Source organism: Pseudophryne corroboree, chromosome 12, assembly GCF_028390025.1.
Source record: "Pseudophryne corroboree isolate aPseCor3 chromosome 12, aPseCor3.hap2, whole genome shotgun sequence".
NCBI lineage: Eukaryota > Metazoa > Chordata > Amphibia > Anura > Myobatrachidae > Pseudophryne > Pseudophryne corroboree.
In genome coordinates, this window is record NC_086455.1 from 19,972,752 (window position 1) to 19,996,890 (window position 24,139).

The following is a 24,139-nucleotide window of genomic DNA, read 5'->3' on the forward strand; positions in this document are numbered from 1 at the left end:
CCTCCCTCACTCTGTCATCTGGTGTTTTGTCTTGACTAGTGATTCCCTGTTTTAATTGTTGTTCCAACAGGTTCACTGGGTCAGGGTCTCTCCTTGCCGGGCTCTTTTAAAGGGGTGTGGATAATAGGGTCGACAGTCATTAGGTCAACCACGATTGGTTGCTAGTGACTAGGTCGACACGGTCATTATTTCAACATGGGTAGTTTATATTTTTTGGGTGTCGTTTTCTTCGTAAAGTGACCGGGAACCCCAATTAGTGGACCGTGTCCCCTAGCATGGCTCGCATTCGGGCAAGGGCAGGTTACTATTCCCAATCATAGTCCACGTGGATCGTAAAGTATAAAAGTTCACAAAATGTGAAAAACTCATGTTGACCTTTTTTATGTGTCGACCTTTGCTATGTCAACCTAAAGACTGGATACCCTTTTAAAGTTGTACTGGCATGAGTAGGGTGGAGGATCTTCAGTGTTAAAGCTACAATTTAATTTTATTTAGTCCCAGCTCCGTGGTCCCAACCTACAAACCCCATGGGGTCCAGTGTCCCCCCAGCCGGATTCAGAGAAAAGGATTCAACGTTAAGTACTCCAAAATGTTCTTTTTCTCCCACTGTTCTGATGTGCAGCTATTTTATAATCCTTGTATATTATACTGGGGACAGTAGGGGCCAATACGGAAAATCCTTACGGCCCTCAAAGCCAATATGGTCTTCAGAAGCCCCAGACGTCCCTACCACTGGGCTGCTAACCTCTCCAGACAAAGGCGTTTCTCCCTCTCATAGGGAAGCAAGTCCTGTACTGACCAGCATTAGCATCATGTCCGAGTCTCCTCTCTGGCTGCTATTACCGCTTTCCTTATTATGTACCACCAAGCTCCCCACACTACAGTTCAGGACATGCGTATAAGGGAAGGAGGGAGAAATGCATGAGGGAAACCAGGTGGCTGGCTCCACCAAAGGCATTGGAGACAAGCTGACGGCAACTGTAATCCCTAACAAGTCAATGAGTTTGCCAACAACCCGCATACCACCGCCTCCCCCCCCCCCCCCCCCCCCATATGTAAGAAAACCCTTAATTTTAGCTTAAAACATCAGGACAGAACCAGGAAACAGCCTATTAGGAGATAGATTATAGCAACATCTACAGCTATAGTATTCTAGGTGTGTTGTAAGATAAAAAAAAATTAAATTGATAACATACCTTCTTCTCTTCTTGCATTTTCTTTCTGTTAGCAGAAACAAGTAGTTTTAACGCTTGCAGACGTTTGTGTTGCACCAGGGCTTTAGCAAAGGCCTGTGAGACTTTCATGACAAAGGGGACGTCGCGTTCACTTTCTACAGAGAAGGTTCCCTGCAAGAGACATTTACTGGCGGTCAGCAGAGTAGAGCAGATGGAAGGGGAAATGTACGCACAGGGGGCATCGCTCATTACCTCAACGTTATCACATAATACAGCTGCTTGTTTTCTAAAACATCCGTCCACACACACACTCTCGCAGGGGTCTTTAACGTAAGCGCATATTAACATTAGTAAAATATAAATCATTACACAAATCAGATAGGTCAGTGTTTAAGTTGTGCCGCGCTATGATGAACTTTCTGTTGTCGGTCTGTATGTATGCTGCATGTCAGCTTTCCTTCATCTCAACAGGAAATATTGCAAATGCAACTGAATGTGGTTAGCAAGGGTAAACATACAGTATATGCGTTTCCACGTGTCCAGCTGAAAATAGGATTTTAATTACCTACTGGTAAGTCCTTTTCTCGTAGTCCGTGGAGGATACTGGGGTCCACATTAGTACCATGGGGTATAGACAGGTCCACTAGGAGCCTTGGGCACTTTAAGAAATTAATAGTGTGCACTGGCTCCTCCCTCTATGCCCCTCCTACCATACGCAGTCTAGAAAACGTGCCCGAGGAGACTGACATACGAGAGAAGGATTTAACAGAATAGTGGTGAGTGTCGAACCAGCACACCCCAAACAAGAGGAAAGCCATGCTAACCAAACTTGAATAGGAACAGCAACAACAATACTTAACACTGCAGGAAACACGAAGCACTGGGCGGGCGCCCAGTATCCTCTACGGACTACGAGAAAAGGATTTACTGGTAGGTAATTAAAATCCTATTTTCTCTTACGTCCTAGAGGATACTGGGGTCCACATTAGCATCAAGGGGATGTACCAAAGCTCCCAAACCGGGTGGGAGAGTGCTGAGGTTCCTGCAGAACTGGTTGACCACACTGAAGGTCCTCAGAGGGCAAAGCATCGAACTTGTGGAACTTCGCAAACTTATTCAAACCCGAAAAAGTAGCCGCTCGGCAGAGCTGAAAAGCCGAGACATCCCGAGCAGTCGCCCAGTAAGAACCCACCGACCTAGTAGAGTGGACAAGTTATAAAAGATTGAAAATAGAGTGGGCCTGTTCAGATTTAGGATCCGGCAATCCTGCTGTAGAATAAGCATGCTGGATAGTAAGCCTGATCCAGCGAGCAATAGACTGCTTTGAAGCAGGACACCCAATCTTCTTGGGATCATAGAGATCAAACAGCGAGTCAGATTTTCTGTGACGAGCTGTCCGCATCACATAGATCTTCAAAGCCCTCACAACATCCAAGAACTTTGAGGTAGCAGAGGTGTCGGTAACAACCGGAACCACAATAGGTTGGTTGATATGAAATGCAGACACCACCTTAGGAAGAAATTGCTGATGAGTTTGGAGTTCAGCTCTATTTTCATGAAAAATCAAATAGGGGTTCTTGTGAGACAGCGCCCCCAGCTCCGACACACGCCTTGCTGAAGCCAAGGACAACAGTGTGACGGTCTTCCACATAAGAAAAACTTTACGTCCACCTCCTGTAAAGGTTCAAACCATTTCCGACTTCAGGAACTGCAACACCACGTTGAGATCCCAAGGTGCCGTAGGAGGCACAAAGGGCGGTTGGATGTGCAGAACACCCTTCACAAATGTCTGAACCTCAGGGAGGGAAGCCAATTGTTTCTGGAAGAAAATGGATAAAGCCGAAATCTGGACTTTTAAAAAGGAGCCCAAACGTAGGCCCACATCCATACCAGACTGTAGAAAAGGAGAAAACGTCCCAGTCTCAATTCCACCGCAGGAAATTTCCTGTTCTCACAACAAGAGACATTTTTTCCAAATACGGTGGTAATGTTTAGACATTACCCCTTTTCTAGCTTGGATCAAGGTTGGAATAACCCTGTCCGGGATCCCTTTCCAGGCAAAAATTTGACGCTCAACCTCCATGCAATCAAACGTAGCCGTAGTAAGTCTTAATAGACGAACGGCACCTGTTGTAGAAGATCTTTGCGAAGGTGCAGAGGCCACGGGTACTCTAAGAGCATCTCCAGTAGATCCGCGTACCAGGCCCTTCTTGGCAAGTCCGGAGCAATGAGAATTGCTTGAACCCTTTCCCTTTATATTCTTTTGAGAATTCTTGGGATCAATGGTAGTGGTGGAAACAAGTACACCATCTGGTAGACCCATGGAGTCACCAGATCATCCACCACCACGGCGTGTGGATCCCTCGACCTGGAACAATACCGCATTAGCCTCTTGTTGAGACGAGAGGCCATCATGTTGATTTGTGGAATTCCCCACTGACGTGTCACGGACTTGAACACCTGCGGGTGAAGGCCCCACTCTCCTGGGTGGAGATCATGTCTGCTGAGGAAGTCTGCTTCCCAATTGTCTACTCCAGGAAAGAAGATTGCCAATGGCGCCGCCGCATGCCTTTCTGCCCATAGGAGAATTCTCGTTACCTCTGACATTGCTGCTCTGCTCTTCATTCCGCCCTGTCGGTTTATGTACGTTACTGCCGTCACATTGTCCGACTGAACTTGAATGGCGTGATCTTGAAGATGTGACGCCTGCAGAAGGGCGTTGTATATGGCCCTTAGCTCCAGAATGTTGATCGGAAGACTGGTTTCCTGACTTGACTATTTTCCTTGGAACTGTTCCCCCTGGGTGACTGCTCCCCAACCTCTGAGGCTTGCGTCTGTGGTTAGCAGAATCCAAATTTTTAATCCCAAACCTTTGACCCTCAGTCAGGTGAGAAGTCTGAAGCCACCACAGAAGAGAAATCCTGGCTTTTGGCGACAGACGTATTCTCTGGTGCATGTGAAGATGCGATCCGGACCATTTGTCCAACAGCTCCAGCTGGAACGGCCTTGCATGAAACCTTCCGTACTGCAGAGCCTCGTAAGAGGCTACCATCTTCCCCAGAAGGCGAATGCATAGATGCGCCGATATCCGGGTTGGTTTTAGAACATCCCGCGTCATTGACTGGATTACCAATGCCTTTTCCAACGGAAGGAACACCTTCTACTCCTCCGTATCCAGTATCCTCCCCAGGAACAGAAGCCTCTGTGTTGGTTCCAGGTGGGATTTTGGTTGGTTCAGAATCTACCCGTGATCCTGGAGTAGTCGGGTTGAGAGGGCAATGCTGTCCAACAACCTCTCCCTGGATGGTGCTTTTATCAGCAGGTCGTCCAGGTATGGTATTATGTTCACTCCTTGCTTGCGGAGGAGAAACATCACCTCTGCCAATACCTTGGTGAATACCCTCAGTGCCGTGGAGAGGTCAAATGGCAGGGCCTGGAACTCGTAGTGACAGTCCTGTAGTGCAAACCTTAGATAAGCCTGATGAGGCGGCCAAATCAGAATATGAAGGTACGCATCTTTGATGTCCAGAGACACCAGGAATTCCCCCTGCTCCAGACCTGAGATCACCGCTCTCAGAGACTCAATCTTGAACACCCTTAAGTACAGGTTCAGTGAATTGAGGTTTAAAATGGGCCTTACCGAACCGTCCGGTTTCGGTAACACAAACAGTTTGGAGTAATAACCTTTGTTCTGTAGGTGAAGTGGAACTGAGACAATGACCCGAGTCTGTACCAGTTTCTGAATTGCATCCTGTAAAGTCATACTTGCTTTTGGAGAAGCTGGTAAGCCTGACTTGAACAATCTATGAGGTGGGAGTTTCTGAAATTCCAGTCCGTAACACTGGGCGATGAAATCTTTGACCCAGAGATCCTGGCATGATGTTGCCCAAATGTGATTGAAATAACGTAATCGGGTTCCCACCTGCCTGTCTTCCAGGCACTGTGATCCACACAGTCCTGCTAAAGGCTTTGAGGAAGCAGACTGGAGGTCTGTTCCTGAGAACCAGCAACTGCTGGTTTTCTGGGTTTACCTCTATTGCCTTTGTATTTACTTTTAAATTTTGCGGTCCGAAAGGACTGCAGAGTTTTAGCAGTATAGGTTTTTCTAGCTGGGGATGCCGTGGAAGGAAGGTATGTAGAGTTACCTGCCGTGGCCTTGGATATCCACGTAACCAGTTCATCTCCAAAAAGGACCTCACCCGGAAGCCGCAGACCACTGGCGTAGCCACAATCTCCTGCGTGCTGACACTGTCATGGCAGTGGTGCGTGCGTTGAGCAAACAAATTTCCTTTATGGCCTCTACCATAAAGTTAGCAGAGTCCTGAATATGCTGTAGGAGTAAGATTATCTCGCCCCTGGGTAAGGAATCTAACCCATTAATCAGATTACCTGACCATTTAGCAATGGCCCTAGTGATCCATGCACAAGAAATAGTGGGTCTCTGGGCCACCCCACCAGCCATGTATAGGGAGTTGAGAGTGGTCTCAATCATGCGGTCAGCCGTGTAATTTAAGGAGGCTGCCCCAGGAACGGGTAAGACTATCTTACGTGACAACCTAGATACCGATGCGTCCACAATCAGCAGGTTTTCCCATTTCTTTCTATCCTCCAGAGGAAAAGGAAAGGATGGAAATAACCTTTTAGGGATCTGAAAGTTCTTGTCAGGATTAGCCCAAGTTTCCTCAAATAGGGCATTCAATCCCTTTGATGCTGGAAAAGTAGCTGAGGATTTATTTTTTACATTAAAATAAGAATCTTCATCTACCTGAGTCACCTTGTCAGGAATGTGCAGGATATCAGATAGCCTCTAATCAGGGCCTGTATTCCTTGTGACTGGACCGCATCCCCCCCACTGGCGTCCACTTCACCCTCCTCTGTGACTGATGCATCGTCATCAGTATCAGCCTGCATGATCTGGGCCAGAGTACGCTTTTGTGGACAAACGGCAGGGGTCTGAGATGCTGGTATGGGAACTGAATCTCCATTCATCAGGTCATCCATAGACTGTCTTAAGTATTGCGTCTCTTTCTCAGTATGGGACAATTTATTAGAAATATTGGAGATCATCCCCTTAATGGAATCTAACCATGCGGGTTCTGACCCACTGGCCTGAGAATGTGCATTATCTTGGGTACACGATATCGAATCCCCCGGGGAGGACAGACACACTGCTGTGCAGGAAACACAGTCCCGTGATGGGACACACACCCCCACACACAGAAGGTGAAACAGTTTAACCCACACAGAGTCCGCAGGGAGACACAGAAGATGGAGCCAGTCACACCGTGCCCTTATAGCCAAGTAAAAACCCAGCTGGGTCGCAAAACTAAGTCCCTTAAGAGGGCTTAGTATTCTCCAACGCTACCCCCCCCCCCAGATTTAGTTGTGGGTCCCGGTGAGGGAACCCTCTTACCTGCCACACAATGCCAGCCACGCAGTACCGGGGTCCCAGCAGCCAGCAGTGCTAGTCGCGCCATGTGTTCCTCCGACGCAAGTTCCAGTCGGAGGCACTGGCCAAGCAGGAGTTGCCGCGACAGCGGAGGGTGATGGAGGTGCAGTGCTGAAGTCTGTCAGACTTGCAGCGCTGTCACAGTGAATAGAAAAATAAAACATTTAAAAATTAGCACGCTTTGAGGCTGCTTTAAGCAGCCCCCTGTCACGGTGCACCCGCTTCCAACAGGCACCAATTAAAACTGAATGCATGATCATGGAGCCGAGCATTCTGGGATACACTAAAGCTTAACTGTTTGGTGCCCGGACTCTCAACCACCACCTACAACACCGATGTTCCCTGTGGAACCCCTATGAACCCTGAAGAAGAAATGTTAAGTATTGCTATGGGAAATATATCCATTTCTATAAACCAGCACTTTAGTAAATATACCCCCTGGTCTCATTCACGAGAACAAGAAGCATTACTAAGATCTATGTGGATAAGTACAGTATGTATTGAGTAGTTGCCAGAAAGTGGTCAGTAAAAACTGAAGACATCTACAGGATATGCAACTTTGAATTTCATATAGTTAAAGGACCAGAAATCCATTGCTATCTAAGATGAACCTCTTCATATACATTTATCATATACTGCCTTGTGTACCGTGGCACTCCTTTGTTGGGCGTAAATCAGGCATGTCCAAACTGCGGCCCTCCAGCTGTTGGGAAACTACACATCCCAGCATGCCCCGACACAGCTTTAGCATTCTCTGACAGCAAAACTGTGTCAGGGCATGCTGGGATGTGTAGTTTCTCAACAGCTGGAGGGCCGCAGTTTGGACATGCCTGGCATAAATCCACCGAAAAGGGGCTACTTTTCATCTTCGCAAAACCATATGGCGCTGCAGGTTGAAAATGTACAAAGGGCCGAAAAGTTTGGAGGGGGAACATCCTAGCTCAACTCTACATCACAAAATTGCATATTTTTTTTGTAAAGATGGAAATTTACACCTTTACCGGAATTTGGCCCAAATCTAAAAAGAGCACAAAGCCTTCAACAAGCTGCCCCGCCACCAACTTTAAAAAAACAAAACCTGTGTTTTTTTTTTTGCTGCCTGGCCTGTCATGCTACAGGGACAGCGCAAAGAATAGCTGGAATCCAGTATTTGTAGGATGCCAACAAGTGTAACATCTCAGTAGCTGTGTCGGAGATAATATTGGTGAAAAGACAAAAAAAAAAACTTTACCAAGAATTCAAACAGCTCCTCATTGCAGCTGAAACTGTCCACGTCACATTTGGGCACCTGGGGGGCGGAGACACATTTATCAATCACATGACATCATGATACGTTAGTATAGCTCATCATCAATCGCAAATAGAGTGAAACAGTGCTGTGCCGGCAGTGCTGGGGTTTGTAGTGCCAGATGGACATCTGTAAGGATCTGTCTAGGCCACAGTATCAATGTGCATTCTCTGCAGAAAGAGGACCCTTACGCTATATCTCCTGCTCTCTTGTATACACAAACTACGCTAGGCAAGTCCAATAAATCCAAGCCAATGCTCTGAGGGAGCGTGAAACATTAGGATTTAGAAGTGGTTTCAGTTAACACTGTTAAGTATAATGATACGCCCCCACTTCTGGCCCGGAATGGGCATTTTCCCTTTAGAGTCAGTGGATCAATAGGGGAGGCAAAAAAAAAACAAAAAAAAAAAACCCAACTACTAGAGCAGTGGCTCCATGCAGGTCCTGCGGGTTCTCAGGTGGAAATATTCTACGTGATAATTGGGAATGTTACACGTCTTCTCTGCCTGTAACCATACAAAGTTACATCCACAGCATCCTGCGTCTGACAGCTACTCTGGTAAAGGACCCCCAATTATCCTTGCGCCTAGATGAGTGCCAGGACTACTTTATCTGGTTACATCTCTCGCTCTATGCTTTTGTTAGTGCACTGCTGTTACTGCATATTCCTACTTTGCAAACCTCATATCTTGGAAAGTGGTTTACAAGCTCTCATTGTATGCTGAATACATCTATCTACAGTACTGTACTTTCTGCTGCATTGTATCCTGATACACCAAGCATTAGGAAACTCCACAAACACTGGAGAATTGCATCTTCCAACTACACGTCTAGATAAGACTAGAAGGAATAGATTTGTAGCATGTACAGTCTGCTGGGCTCAGTCTAGTGCTCCCTAGTAATGATTGGCTGGTGCGTTATCACCTTGCACTTATCACTGCTTTATCACTTCTCCAGCTTAATACATCTGCCCCACAATGTCTAGAGAGTCATGGGGGACATCTTTTTTTAAATGGTTTGGGATGCTGGCATTACCCCCTGATGTGTCATACATAGGCATGTTTGGTGGAAACAAATATTTGGGGTTCTGAAGCCCCCACAGAACTGGCTCCTATGAGCGCTGCGTGACCACAGCAGGGCCGGTTCTTGGGCGACAATAGGGGGCGTGGCTTCGTACAGGGGGCGTGGTCATTTACGCCCCCCTGTCCAGACTGAAATGATGCGCGGTGCGTGATGACGTCATAGCGCACCGCACAGCAAAAGTCCTCTCCGCGCGTCTAGTTTCCCTTCACAGCGGCAGCGGGGGGCAGGCGGCCAGCGGGGGGCACAGCAGCGGATCTTGCCCTGGTGCGGCGCCCTCCGGAAGGCGGCGCCCCGGGCAAAAGTCCTGCTTGCCCGTGGCAAGATCCGCTACTGGACCAGAGACAAGATCACTGACCCAGATAGGAGAGGGAGGGGGATCAGCAACATGCGCTGTACATTCTGCATTGCCGTCACCATAGGTCCATGCTCCTCCATTTTTAATATATAGTTACCACTGCCTTATCAGCAGATCCCACTAACAGAATGATAACGGAGCAGTGTTAATGAGAACGCACTATGTCGCAGGCTAAACCATAGAAGACGTACTGTACTACTCACCTCCACCTTAATTTTTCCACCACTGTTATCACATGAAAAATAAAGACATACAGGATCGACGTTATTCGGGCTTACGTCAAACACAAATCACAATTTCAAACTTAAAAAAAGAAATGGTTTGTACATCGATCGTTTGTAACATTAGGGGTCATTCCGAGTTGATCGCTAGCTGAATTTGTTCGCTGCGCAGCGATCAGGCTAAAAATCGGCAGCTCTGCGCATGCAGCAAAATGCGCGACGTACGGTCACAACGATGTAGTTTCACACAGGGTCTAGCGATGCATTTCAGTCGCACTGCTGGCCGCAGAGTGATGGACATGAAGTCGGCGTTTATGGGTAGTAACTGACCGCTTTCAGGAAGTGTGCGGAAAAACGCAGGCGTGGCTGGCCGAACGCTGGACGGCCTTGTGACGTCAAATCAGGAACTGAATGGTCTGAAGTGATCGCAGGCGCTGAATAGGTTTTGAGCTACTCTGAAACTGCACAAAAATATTTTGTAGCCGCTCTGCGATCTATTCGTTCGCACTTCTGCTAAGCTAAAATACACTCCCATTGCGTTTGCACGGCTGCTAAAGACTGCTAGCAAGCGATCAACTCGGAATAACCCCCATTATCAACTGCAGTATGGGGGCCACCTGCGGATGGCTGGTCAGAGTCCCAGGTCCCCATAGTCCCCCAGAAGTTCCTTCTTTGTGTGGGGTTAGGGTGCAGCAGGCATGATCTGGATCTAGACTCTTGGGGGTAAATTTACTAAGGTGGGAGCTTTATAGAAATGGTGATGTTGCTCATAGCAAAAAGATTCTACTTAACATTTATCTAGCTGCTTCTAGAAGATCTATAGACAATAGATAGCAACCAATGAGATTCTATGGGCAACATCACCAGTTCTAAAAATAAAAACTCCCACCTTAGTAAATTGACCCCTTGGTCGAGATCTGTAAGGTTAATTTGGAGATGGGGATGGTACCCGTACACACCTGTTTGGAAGGTGGATACATATTCTAAAAGGATCTAGCAAAAGTATAAAAATTCACTTACAGACCTTGTCGAAAAGGACAAAAAGTCCAGACAACTACAGCAGAAATTTCATTATTCAATCTGATTGGGGCTGACGGTAGTTTGGATAATTGGACATCGAATATGATTCGTTTTTATTACCGAATGGTTATGACAATTTAGTTTTTAAAGGGTTACTATACCAACAAATAATGGAATCCGTGGATCACACAAAAAAAGGGAGTAAACAAAACAATCACCTGAACAACACAAACAAAATATTTATGAAATAACCCAAAAAATTATTTTGGCTCCGGTAGAATGTGATCAGATAACTGGAGACTTATTTGGGACTTATTTTAATATTACCTGTCCTGTGCGGCTTTCAGTTTGGCTTCATGAGCCGATTTTAATTCTAGAACAGAAAGAGAAGTATAGGTTTACAGTACAGTCTGCTTACTGCCCCTCAATTTATTGGGCTACAGATTTGGCAATGGGGGCACTTATTTCTGGATTCAAAGGGAGGTAGGGGTACTATCATTTATTTATCCACTGGGGCACCTTTTTTTTTTTTTTTTTTTTTGCTTTATCCGCTGGGGACAATAAGGAGATTTATGGTAAAAACTTACCTTTGTTAAATCTTTCTGTGAGGTACACCCTGAATAGCCAATCGGCATCAGCAGAGGCAACACGGGAAGGAGGGACATGTCCCTGCACCGTTCACACTGACCAGGTTCCCGGGAAGATCCCGGGACCAACCCTGGTCGATTGCAGGGTTGAAATGCAGGGGCAGGAATCCCGGGATTTTGTCCCTGTACCCTTTCACACTGAGAAATTACCCGGGTTGATGCGCGTTCATGTGCAATAACCCGGGAAATTTTGGCCTGCGTGAAAGGGGTATTAGTGACCTGCCTGCAGGGCAACAACTTACAAACTGAGCTCCTGTGCACAGAGGCGGGGTTATAGAGGAGGCGGTGCTGTGCATCTTGGGAACAGTCAAAGCTTTTAGCCTGTTGGTGCCTCGGATCAAGATCCTACTCTACACCCCGATGTTATCCCTGTGGAACCCCCAGTGTACCCCGCTGCAGAAAATAGGATTTTAAATACCTACCAGTAAATCCTTTTCCCGTAGTCCATAAAGGGATATTGGGGACAGAATTAGTATGATGGGGTATAGACGGATCCAAAGGAGCCAGTGCACTTTAAATTTCTTGCACTGGGTGTACTGGCTCCTCCCCTCTATGCCTCCTCCCACAGCCCAGGTATAGGTAAAACAGTGCCCGAAGGAGAATGACATACTTGAGAGAAGGAACATAACAGGTGTGGCGAGATTTGAACACCAGCACACCAATACAAACTTATCCAGCAAAGTCTGGCAACATTAACAGCAACAGCAGAACAGAAACACGTAACAGAGAACCTGCAGAAAGTCACCGCACAGAGGTGGGCGCCCAATATCCCTTATGGACTACGAGAAAAGGATTTACCGGTAGGTATTTAAAATCCTATTTTTTCTAGCATCCATAAGGGACAGAATTAGTACGAATGTCCCAAAGTTTACAGAACGAAGGGGAACATGTGGCGAAAACTGCAGTACCGTCTGCCCAAACTGGGTATCCTCTTTGGTCAGGGTATCAAATTTGCAGAACTTCACAAAGGTGTTCGTCCCCAACCAGGTAGCAGCTCGGCATAGTTGCAGGGCCGAGACTTCACGGGCAGCCGCCCAGGAAGAACCCACCGATCTAGTAGAGTGGGCCTTCAGAGACTGGGGAACCTGTAAGGCCGACGATGCATAGGCTTGTTGGATAGTAAGCCTAATCCAACGAGCAATGGACTGCTTTGAAGCAGGGCAACACTTTTTTTGCGCATCATAGAGCATGAACAAGGAATCCATCTTTCTGATCCGAGCCATCCTCTTGACATAGATTTTCAAGGCTCGTACAGCATCCAATGCCTCTGGAAGAGCAGCAGTGTCAGAACCAGACGGAATCACAATAGGTTGATTCAAGTGAAACGCGGAGACCACCTTCAGCAGGAACTGCTGTCTAGTCCTGAGCTCCGCTCTCTTCTCGTAAAAGACCAAAGTACGGACTTTTGCACAACAAGGCCCACAATTCTGAGACATGCCTAGCAGAAGCCAGGGCCACCAACATCACCGTTTTACACGAGGTACTTATCTTCTACCGTCGTCAGAGGTTTAAACCAGGAGGACCGTAGAAAGCTTAACATTACATCCAGATACCAAGGTGCCGTAGGAGGTTGTATGTGAAGCACTCCTTGCAAGAAGGTCTGAACTTCCGGCAAGAAAGACAATTTCTTCTGAAAAAAGATGGAATCCCAGACGCAAGCCTTTATCCACTCCAGCCTGCAGGAAACGGAGGAACCTTCCCAAGTGGAATTCTGCAGAGGGATATGTGCGTTCCTCGCACCACGAGACATATCTCCGCCAGATATGATGATAGTATTTTGATGTCACAGGTTTTCTGACTTGTACCATAGTGGCAATGACTTTTCGGAAAGCCCTTTGTGTGCTGGGATGTTCCGCTCAACTTCCATGCCGTCAAACGAAGCTGCCGTAAGTCCGGGTAGACGAACGGTCCTTGTTGAAGAAGATCCTTTCTTAGTGGTAGAGGCCAATGGTCCTCTACGGACAAATCCAGGAGAGCAGTGTACCACGCTCTTCGGGGCCAATACGGGGCAATCAAGATTGCTTCCACTCCGATGTCTGATCTGCTTCAGCACCCTTAGGATCAGAGGAATCTGAGGAAACAGGTAGACCAGCTGGTAAGGCCAAGGCGAAGTCAATGCATCCACTGCACTTGCCTGAGGGTCCCTGGTTCGTGAGCAATAGCAGTGAAGCTTCTTGTTGAGACGAGAGGCCATCAAATCGATCTGTGGGCAACCCCACCTGTCGATCAGTTGGAACACTTGAGGGTGTAGTCCCCACTCCCCGGGTGGAGGTCGTGGCGACTTAGGTAGTCCGCCTCCCAGTTATCCACTCCCGGAATGAAGATTGCGGACAGCGCTCTTGCATTTCTTTCTGCCCGGAGGAGTATTCTTGACACTTCTTGCATGCAGGCTCTGCCGTTTGCCCTTCCTTGTCGATTGATGTACGCCATTGCTGTGGCGTTGTCCGGCTGCACCTGGATCGCCCCATCCAGTAGTAGAGAAGACGCCTGAAGCAGAGCATTGTGGGTGGCCCAAAGCTCCAGAATGTTGATCGGAAGTAGGGCCTCTTGGGCAGACCACCTGCCCTGGAACTGTGCCCCCTGGGTGATCGCTCCCCATCCTCTTAGACCCGCATCAGTCATGAGGAGGATCCAATCCTGAATCCCAAAGCGTCGACCTTCCAAAAGGTTGGAAGACTGTAGCCACCACAGTAGAGAAATCCTGGCCTGGGGGTGACAGTTGAATCATCCGGTGCATCTGAAGATAGGAACCGGACCACTTGTTAAGGATGTCCAATTGGAAGGGTCTTGTCAGGGCCGAGTGTTTTTGTAAATCCGTTAACCCTGGACCAACCAAAGGTGTAGGTGCTGGGGAATGATGAAAGCAGGGACGACGAAGAAAGTTCAGTTTCATATATTTATTAAAGGCAACAATTCCAGTAAGGCGTTAAATGACAAATTATTAATCACATACATAATATATATATATACATAATATATATACATAAATATATATATATATATATATATATATATATATATATATATATATATATATATATATATATATATATATATATATATATATATATATATATATACATACACACACACACATATATATATATATATATATATATTTTTTTTTTTTTGACGAATTATCCAAATGAAGCAATGATTGGTGCCAAACTGTAAGGAGTGTTAACTGGATATTGCAGACATAAATGAATAACTGCAGAGACTTGGTATTAAAGATTAAACTGGAAGGCTGTGAAGAATTGTCCTTGATTGCCGCAAAAAAAAAAAAAAAATACTGAATGGAATACTTGCGAGTTGTGAAGAGAACACTGTGAAACTGCAGCAGACGACAATGGTGATGAATGGGTTAAGCTGAGCTGATTAAACGAGCACCTGAGTTTAATAGAATCTTCCAAAGGCTGTGTGATTGAAGCAGGCAGACAGGGTAAGCTCTCACAAGACTCTGGAAATTCACTTGTTGCCACTGGGAGAGCAATTGACTGACAGCACAGCAGGGAGCTGGTGGATCTTTTGCAGTGAAGGCTGCAGGCCGACCTCTGGGAGCAGAGGCGATATCTGGACCACTGGAATCACATGGAAAATCCACAGAGCTAGGGCATAGAGTAGATACAACAAAGCACTGGCTCAGAGCAACATAATCCCAGCCTACTTAAAGGCAGCACAAGCACGGGATTGGCTAACACTTACCCACAGGTGTTTCACAAGTGCTCATTTGGTCTCCAGCATGGCCGCCTCCTATACTGCAGACACACAGCGGTGCCTTTGGCGATTTGGTCCCCGCACTCGCAGAACCTGCATCACCTCTGCCGCTGACCACGCCACATCCCCACATGGCTGCACAGCACTGCGAGCAACCGCGCCGGCAACGAACGGACCCCAGAACCCGCAGAGGTGAGTGATCGGTTCGTGACAGGTCTGGCATAAAACCTTCCGAATTGAATCGCCTCGTACGAGGCCAACATCTTTCCCAACAATTTTATGCAGAGATGAACGGAGACTCGAGCAGGTCGGAGCACTATTCGAACCATTTCTTGAAGTGTTCTCACTTTTTCCTCTGGGAGGAACACTTTCTGCGCTACAGTATCCAGTAGCATCCCCAGAAACAGGAGCTTCTGAGATGGTTCCAGGTGGGACTTCTGCAGATTGAGGATCCACCCGTGGTGAGACAGAAGTTGGATAGTGCGATCTATATGGAGCAATAGAAGCTCCCTGGAACTCGCTTTTCTTCAGAGTGTGCAACCACTCTCCTGATGGCACTTTTTTCTAAACTGGGCTGTCGGAGGAGGCATAGAGGGGAGGAGCCAGCACACTCAGCGGAAGAAATTTAAAGTGCACTGGCTCCTTTGGACCCGTCTATACCCCATCATACTAATTCTGTCCCCAATATCCCTTATGGATGCTACAGAAATTATAGATACTTTGGATGTATTAAGTAAAAAGGGAGCACTGTGTTTGTTTTTATTATCCAGAAACATTTTAACATGGATTACTATTGCCCTCAGGGCCGCCAAGAGATTAGCGTTTCCCTGCGTCACTGGGAGACCTGTGTAGGGGAGGGCTGTACCATTTGGGGGTGGGCTTACATGACTGACTGGCTTTCGGCACCCGGAGAGGCACTGTGTGCACGGTAACCCTACCCCCTCCCTTCAGAAAACCCGGTGACATGAAAACATGGATGGGTAGAAATTACCTAGAAAGGTTGGACTCTGTCCATCTGAAGAAGAAAACAGAAACAGAACAAAAAGAATCAATTATGCGATATTCATAGGATGGGAAAAACAAAGACGTGTATTATACATCATGCTGGTTTCAGACAAAAGTTGCCAACATGCCCAAAATAAGATATCAGCCTTAGGATATTGCCCTTGGTTTAGTTACCCTATGGCAGGGGTATTCAACATGGGGCCCTTCAGCTGCTGTGAAACTACACATCCCATCATGCCCTGCCCCAGTTTTGGTATTAAGACATGCTAACATGTGTAGTTCCACAGCAGATGGAGGGCTGCATGTTGAATAGCTATGCCTTGGTACCACTGTTGATGGCCAGCATATTCATTCATTCAGTAAGGGGAACTATTTACTCACTCAATGGGGTTGGGGGTCTGGGGGGGAACCAATATTTCCTCATTCAATGGGGGGGAGGGGATGCGCTATTTCTTCTTCATTCAATGGGGGGGTCGCTATTTCTTCTTTATTCAACTGGGGGGGCTCTATTTCTTCTTCATTCAATGGGGGCACGCTATTTCTGAATTCAATGGGGGGGCGCTATTTCTTCATTCAATGGGGGGGGGCTATTTCTTCATTCAATGGGGGGGGCTATTTCTTCATTCAATGGGGGGGCGCGCTATTTCTTCATTCAATAGGGGGGGCGCGCGCTATTTCTTCATTCAATGGGGGGGGGGGGCGCTCTATTTCTTCATTCAATTGGGGGGGGGCGCTCGCTATTATTTCTTCATTCAATTTGGGGGGCGTTTGCTATTTCTTCATTCAATTGGGGGGGGGTTGCTATTATTTCTTAATTCAATGGGGCGCTATTCTTTATTTCTTCATTTATTGGGGGGGGGGGGGGGGGGCATGGTTATTTATTTTTTCATTCAGTGGGGCGCTATTATTTATTCTTTCAGTGGGGGTGGCACATAAGAACCCAAGCAGTCTGAGTAGAGTACAATACACATGTCTACAGAGGCTCAAGAACTCAGGAGAATAGCGCATCTCGCACGCTAAGTCTCCTGTATTAGCTACCGGAGCGGATCTAGGCACGGGCAAGCCGAGCGGGGGCCCTGCAGCCTGCGGGCAAAGCCGCAGTCACCCCTTAGGCATCTGCCGCCTAGCCGCACCCAAGCTGCATCAGGCGCCATGTGGGCGCCCACTGCAGCCGGCAGCACTAGAGGCAGGGGCCCGGGGCTAGTATTTGTGTGTTTGTAAGCGGCGCTACTAGGGGTCACATCTACTGGGTGCACAACAGTGGCCACGCCCTTTCCCTATGAAGCCACACCCCTGCTTTTGACGTGCACTAGCCCTGTTTTACCTGTGCGGGGGGGGGGGGGGAAGGTACAAGCAAACTTGATCAGGAGCCAAGAGTAAGATCATGTAGAGGGGAGAGGCACTTGCAGCGCAGATCTGAACAAGCATAGCTGGTTAATAAACCGTGTATACATAGAATCAGCAATCAAGTATACTCAATGAGTATTGTCCTCCTTTCTTGCGACCATTCCACAGGCAGAGACGGCTGCCGTCACCACAGGAGGGGGGAGGGGGAGAGGAGTCAGGTCGTGCAGCCTGCTAATCCCTCCAGTGCCCTCTCTTGCTCCCCCTGGGCACAAACACAAGTGAAATTCCCTGCGCATGAAGAGGGAAGCCGCGGATTAACCTGCAAGATGACGCTAAGCCTGCGTGTCAAACTGCTACCCTCTACAGCAGGGGTGGGTACCCTTTTTTCTACCAAGGGCCATTTGGATTTTTTCATTATCATTCTCGGGCCATTTTTTAAAGGAGTTCAGAGGGGAGGAGAAACTACTCTTAAAGTTATACTAGTCTAATTAAGCGCAAGTTCCTACGGTCCCGTCAAACAACCCCATAGCCCATTGCCCCCCCAGACTGGGTGAAAGAGAAAATAGGATTTTAATTACCTACCGGTAAATCCTTTTCTCGTAGTCCGTAGAGGATGCTGGGGTCCATTTTAGTACCATGGGGTATCGACGGGTCCCTTGGGAGCCATGGGCACTTTAAGAGTTTAATAGTGTGGGCTGGTTCCTCCCTCTATGTCCCTCCTACCAGACTCAGGCTAGAAACTGTGCCCGAGGAGACTGACATACTTCGAGAGAAGGAAATACACAGATGTGAAATTCACACCAGCTCACACATAAAAGGAAAGCCAAGCTAACCAACTTGAAACGATCCAGCAGCGACTGAACCAAGTAACGATACAGGAAAACGAAGCACTGAGCGGATGCCCAGCATCCTCTATGGACTACGAGAAAAGGATGTAATCGGTAGGTAATTAAACCCCTAATTTTCTCTTACGTCCTAGAGGATGCTGGGGTCCATTTTAGTACCATGGGGATGTACCAAAGCTCCGAGTACAGGAGGGAGAGTGCGGAGGTTCCTGCAGAACAGATAGACCAAACTTAAGGTCCTCAGAGGCCAAAGTTTCGAACTTGTAGAACTTAGCAAACGTGTTCGAACCTGACCAAGTAGCTGCTCCAAAGCAGAGACACCCGGGCAGCCGCCCAGGAATAACCCACTTTACAAGTAGAGTGGGCCTTAACAGATTTTGGACACGGCAAGCCTGCCATAGAATAAGCATGCTGGATAGTAAACCTGATCCAGTGAGAAAATTGTCTGCTTAGAGGCAGGACACCCAACCTTGTTGGGATCATAAAAGGACATACAGAGCATCTGACTTTCTGCGACGAGAAGTTCTCTTCACAAAAATCTTCAAAGCCCTCACAACATCCAAGGACTTTGAGGTAATTGAGGAGTCAGTAGCCACTGGCACCACAATAGGTTAGTTGCTATGAAAAGCTGATACAACCGTTAGAAGAAATTGCTGACGCGTTCTGAGCTCAGCCCTATCTTCATGGAAAATCAAGTAGGGACTCTTGCAGGACAAATGCCCCTAATTCTGACACGCCTCGCATATGCAAACAGTGTGACCGCCTTCCAAGTAAGAAACTTCAACCATCATCATCAACCTCCTGTAAGAGCTCGAACCAATCCGATTGCAGGAACTGCTGCACCACATTAAGATCCCAAGGTGCCGTAAGAGGCACAAAGGGCGGTTGGATGTGCAGAACCCGTCAAGAAAGTCTGAACATCAGGGAGAGCAGCCAATTGTTTCTGGAAGAAAATGGACAAGGCTGTAATCTGGACTTTTATGGAGCCCAAGCGTAGGCCCACATCCACACCTGCTTGCAGAAAGAGGAGAGCCCGTCCTAGTTGAAACTCCACCGTAGGAAACTTCTTGGATTCACACCAAGACACATACTTTTGCCAAATCAGATGATAATGTTTAGACGTAACTCCCTTCCTGGCCTGTATCAGGGTAGGAATGACTTTTGTCGGAATGCCCTTCCGAGCTAAAATCTGGAGTTCAACCTCCATGCCGTCAATTGTAGCCGCGGTAAGTCTTGATAAGCGAACGGCCCTTGTTGAAGAAGGTCCTCGCGAAGAGGAAAAGGCCTCGGATCCTCCTGGAGCAATTCCCGCAGATCCGCATACCAAGCCCTTCGTGGCCAGTCCGGAGCAATGAGGATCACCTGAACTCTTGTTCTTTTTATTAGTTTGAGAATCCTTTGGATGAGTGTAATTTTAGGGAACACATACACTCAGTGTAACGTCCACCGCCACTGCTTGTGGGTCTCTCGACCTGGAACAGTACCTACCTCAGAGGCTTCTTGTTGAGGCGGGAGGCCATCATGTCTATCTGAGGTACGCCCCATCGACTTGTTACCTCGGCGAACACCTCCTAATTCTCCCGGATGGAGATGGTGTCTGCTGAGGAAGTCCGCTTCCCAGTTGTCCACTCCCGGAATGAAGATTGCAGACAGCGCCACCTCGTGCTTTTCTGCCCAGAGGAGGATTCTTGTTACCTCTGACATTGCTGCTCTGCTATTCGTTCCGGCCCTGTCAATTTATGTAGGACACTGCAGTTACATTGTCCGACTGAACCTGAATGGCCTGATCTTACAGAAGAAGACGTGCCGCTTGTAGAAGGCCGTTGTATACGGCCCTTATTTCCAGAATGTTTATCGGAAGGATTGATTCCAGACTTGACCACTTTCCTTGGAAGTTTTCCCCTTGGGTGACTGCTCCCCAACCTATGAGACTTGCATCCGTGGTTAGAAGGATCCAATTCTGAATCCCAAACCTGTGGCCCTCGAGAAGGTGAGAAGTTTGCAGCCACCAGGGGAGTGAAATTCTGGCTTTCGGCGACAGGCGTATCCGCTGGTGCATGTGAAAATGTGATCCCGACCATTTGTCAAGGAGATCCAGTTGGAAGGACCGTGCGTGGAATCTTCCGTACTGTAGAGCCTTGTAGGAGGCCACCATCTTCCCCAGAAGGCGAATGCACTGATGAACCGATACCCGGGCTGGCTTCAGGACATCCCGGACCATTGCTTGGATCACCAACGCTTTCTCCACCGGTAGAAACACCCTCTGCAATTCCGTGTCGAGAATCATCCCCAGGAAGGACAGCCTCCTTGTCGGCTCCAAATGTGAGACTTTGGAAAGTTCAGGATCCACCCATGATCCTGGGAGTAGTCGAATTGAGAGAGCAATACTCTGTAACAGCTTCTACCTGGAAGATGCTTTTATCAGCAGATCGTCCAGACATGGAGTTATGTTCACTCCCTGCTTGTGGAGGAGCAGCATCATCTCTGCCATCGACGCAGTAGCGGGGCTTGAGTATGTCAAACCCTCTACAGATTTTTTCAAAAACTGTTTCTTTCTCTGTATGCGACCACCTAGTTGAAATCATTCCCCTCAAAGAAACCACCCATTGGGTTCAGATTCAGAGGGCAGGGAAAGAATATTGCAGTCCTGAGTACTTGGAATAGACTCTTCAGGAGAAGATACACACTCTGCAGCACAGGACACAGAGTTCTGAGACATGGTAACGCGAGATATACACACTTACACCCACAGGAAAATGTCAGACACAGTTTCCCCCAGAGTACCTTCAGAGAGTCACAGAGTATAAAGGAGCCAGCCACACAGCGCCCCAACAGGCAGTTATGATGATAAAAGTCCCGGCGCTGACTAACTAACCTTAATAGGGTAATTAGCACAGTTATCACACTCCACTACTCTCCTATCTCACCCCCCCACCCCCTTCCCCCCCCTGCCTATAACACCCTGGTACCGCAGAGGTATAGCTGGAGTTATCTGGAGGGCAGCGTATCTTGCTTTGATCTGCAAGGAAAAAATGGTGCTGGCGAGTTGAGGATCCGCTATGAGAGGAAGCCCCGCCCCTTGCAATGGCACGCAGCTTTCCGCACTAAGTTGTTTATACTGGCCTGAGGTGTTTGTTGCCAACAGCAGGGATTAGCTCCTGTTAGCAAAGTGACCAGTTTAGAGTGAATTGTGCTGGCCCAGAACGCCCCTCAAGCGCCTATATACTTTGTCTGCTGCGCTCCCACCCTTGTGCCGCCATTCCCGCCAGCGACCTGCTAACCGGGCCGCCGGCGCTGTACTCACCACTCCTTTGGCTCTGTTAGGGGGTGGCGGCCGTGCTGCGGGAGTGAGCGGTCGCCTCGTGGTCTTGCGATCAGCACCCTCAGGAACTCAGTGTCCTGTCAGCGGAGATAGAGAACCACTAACTTCAAGAGTTGGTTCCTACTCCCCCCTAAGTCCCACAAAGCAGGGAGGCTGTTGCCAGCAGTCTGCCTGTAACCTTACAAACTCAGAAAATAATAAAAACTAGAAAAACTCATAAGAGCTCCCCCTAGCTGTGACCGGCTCTTCCGGGCACATTTTCTAAACAGAGTCTGCTAGGAGGGGTATAGAAGGAGGCTGCCAGTCCACACTATTAAACTCTTAAAGTGCCAGTGGCTCCCAAATGACAAGTCTATACCCCCATGGTACTAAAATGGACCCCAGCATCCTCTAGGACGTAAGAGAAATACAGTCTACCCAGAGGGATGAAAGGATAAAATCTGCACAATAAACTACTGATCATGTGAGATTTGGAGATGGCTCTTGCAGAAATATGGCAGCAGGACACAGTAACTACTAAACTCTTTCAGAACAAAACGAAAACAACAATAGCGCAAATAACTAAAGCATATGTGGTTTGATTGTTAGGTTACACTTAAAATGATGCCCTTTCAGCTCTTGTATGGTGTATGTAGCCACACATATTAATGATCGTGAGTCAATGCATTATACATTAAGGGCGGGGGGGAGAAATACAAAGACGAAGAGGTAAAACTTACCTTTAGCTTGTGCATTGGCTGGTATTGGAGCAAGCTCTTCTACCACCTAGTAAGTGTTCAGAAGAGAAAAATATTCGTAATCAACAGAGACACTCATGCAATTATCTCCTGCTTTTATTAATGGATATTCTAATTAGCAAAAGAGACTGCACAGATTAAGAGCAAGATTTCCATTTTAACATGCCAACATAGCATTGTTTAGCTTGTGTTCCATTTAAATACACAAAAAGAAATTGAGACTACGCAAGTTCTGAGATACCCACATATTGGTTCTGTAGGAAATACTGCAATAATTGAGTTTGTGCGTCCTTGGGCAATCCTCTTGTCGCACTGCCCCTAACCAATAACACTCTCCATCATTCTATCAGTCTCTCTCCCAACATCCAATGCTTCCTCAAACCTCGTTTCTGGATCCTAGCCTACCGGATCTGTGCCTAATCCGGTCCTCCCTCCTCCTTCTCTATTCTCCTTTTATCTCCCCAATTACCCATTCCATTTTACAATGTAAACCTGGCCCTCCCTCCTCCTCTTTCATCACACACTTCATTGGTACTAACCCATGGGTATACGCTAGAACTAGGACTATGATTATGTAAATATGTAATAGAAATTAGAGACACTTTATAAAAATAATCCCTTCTAGATCTGCTAGTCAGGACAGATTCATTTTTGGATTCCTAGGGGGAGATGTATCAAGCAGTGAAAAGAGTGGAGAAGTGAACTAGGGGTGACGTTGCCCATGGCAACCAATCGGCTATACAGCAGCCTTTAATGATGAAAGTATGGACACACACCTTTATCTTATTACTTCCCCAAAATTTCTCAGCAAACTTGCACCTCCTCACAAATTCTTCATATTGCTGCACGGTCTTAAAGTGAAGAGTCTTTTCCTCGAAACCCTTTGTTTTCTGAAATAGAAAAAAAACAACCACCTGCCATTTTTCTGCGGTAACATATGGAAAGTTGCGGGCTCACTGCACTCGCCACGGGTTCTATTCCCACCCTAATGGTGTCGTGGACACCCACGAGCGGGAATAGTACCTACGTGTCGGTATTCAGACTGCCGGCATTTTTAGCGGTCGGGATTCTGCCGTCGGCATTATGAACGGCGGGATCTCAACTGCATTCCACTAAAACATATACATAATAAAAAGGTGCTTTCACCTTAGCCAAACACAACAGACAATGCACTTACCAAGTACATAAGCCGATGACTAGATCCAGTAATATGGCTAAAGCTCTGGTTAATTTTAAAAAAAACGTTGCACAGTTCGCAATGATACGTAAGGACCCCCTTTACATCCGGGGCATACTGGATGATGAATTCAAGACCTGGTGGAAAAAGAGACCAAATAAATAAGACTTTATAGTGTCACTGGCATCAGCCCAGACCAGTAATGTTTTCATGGGACAGTAGACGTACAGATGTGTCCTCATATATCTTTGCACTAGGCACAACAAATAGCCCCCCTTGGCACGCCAGGGTCCTCGTTGATAATCCTGGGTACGCATTGCGCCGACGGAGCCACTGTCAAACTGAGCAGCTGATCCAGGTAAGCATATACATTTACAGATCGGCAGCTGAATGCTTTGTTCCTGCCATCCAGCTGGGCGGGGATCTGCATTTGCCCGTCCAGCCGTGACGTCAGCCCCTGTAGCAAGTATACAGCGGTCAGTGTATCGCCCGGAAGCACAGCCAGATGCGCAGATATATCTGAACATATATCAACCATCAGGTGTGCTGCACAACCGGCGCAATACGTCTGATCAACATCATTCTCAGATATATCCTTTGCATACACCCGCCAACCCTCTAGCACTGTATCAGCTAATCACTCAAACGGACGATACATCGCCTAGTATGACCCAGTTTAAGCCACGGCAAAGTGCCTTTTCCCCCCAAAAAACATGCACCTCTAAAATGACAAGAAGCGAGAAAATAGGAT

At 47.4% G+C, this 24,139-nt stretch overlaps 1 protein-coding gene across 1 annotated transcript in view; it reads right to left on the minus strand.

Annotated features, from left to right (window-relative positions):
• Positions 1–24,139, minus strand: part of LOC134980361 (uncharacterized) — a 118,678-nt gene that overhangs the window by 59,907 nt on the left and 34,632 nt on the right. Inside the window, exons 5-12 of the mRNA XM_063947159.1 lie at positions 23,389–23,525; positions 22,988–23,101; positions 22,194–22,239; positions 15,947–15,970; positions 10,919–10,964; positions 9,554–9,575; positions 7,856–7,912; positions 1,197–1,346 (exon numbers count right to left, since the gene is read on the minus strand). Coding sequence (XP_063803229.1) covers positions 1,197–1,346; positions 7,856–7,912; positions 9,554–9,575; positions 10,919–10,964; positions 15,947–15,970; positions 22,194–22,239; positions 22,988–23,101; positions 23,389–23,525 — 596 coding nt within the window. The remainder of the gene's footprint in view (positions 1–1,196; positions 1,347–7,855; positions 7,913–9,553; positions 9,576–10,918; positions 10,965–15,946; positions 15,971–22,193; positions 22,240–22,987; positions 23,102–23,388; positions 23,526–24,139) is intronic.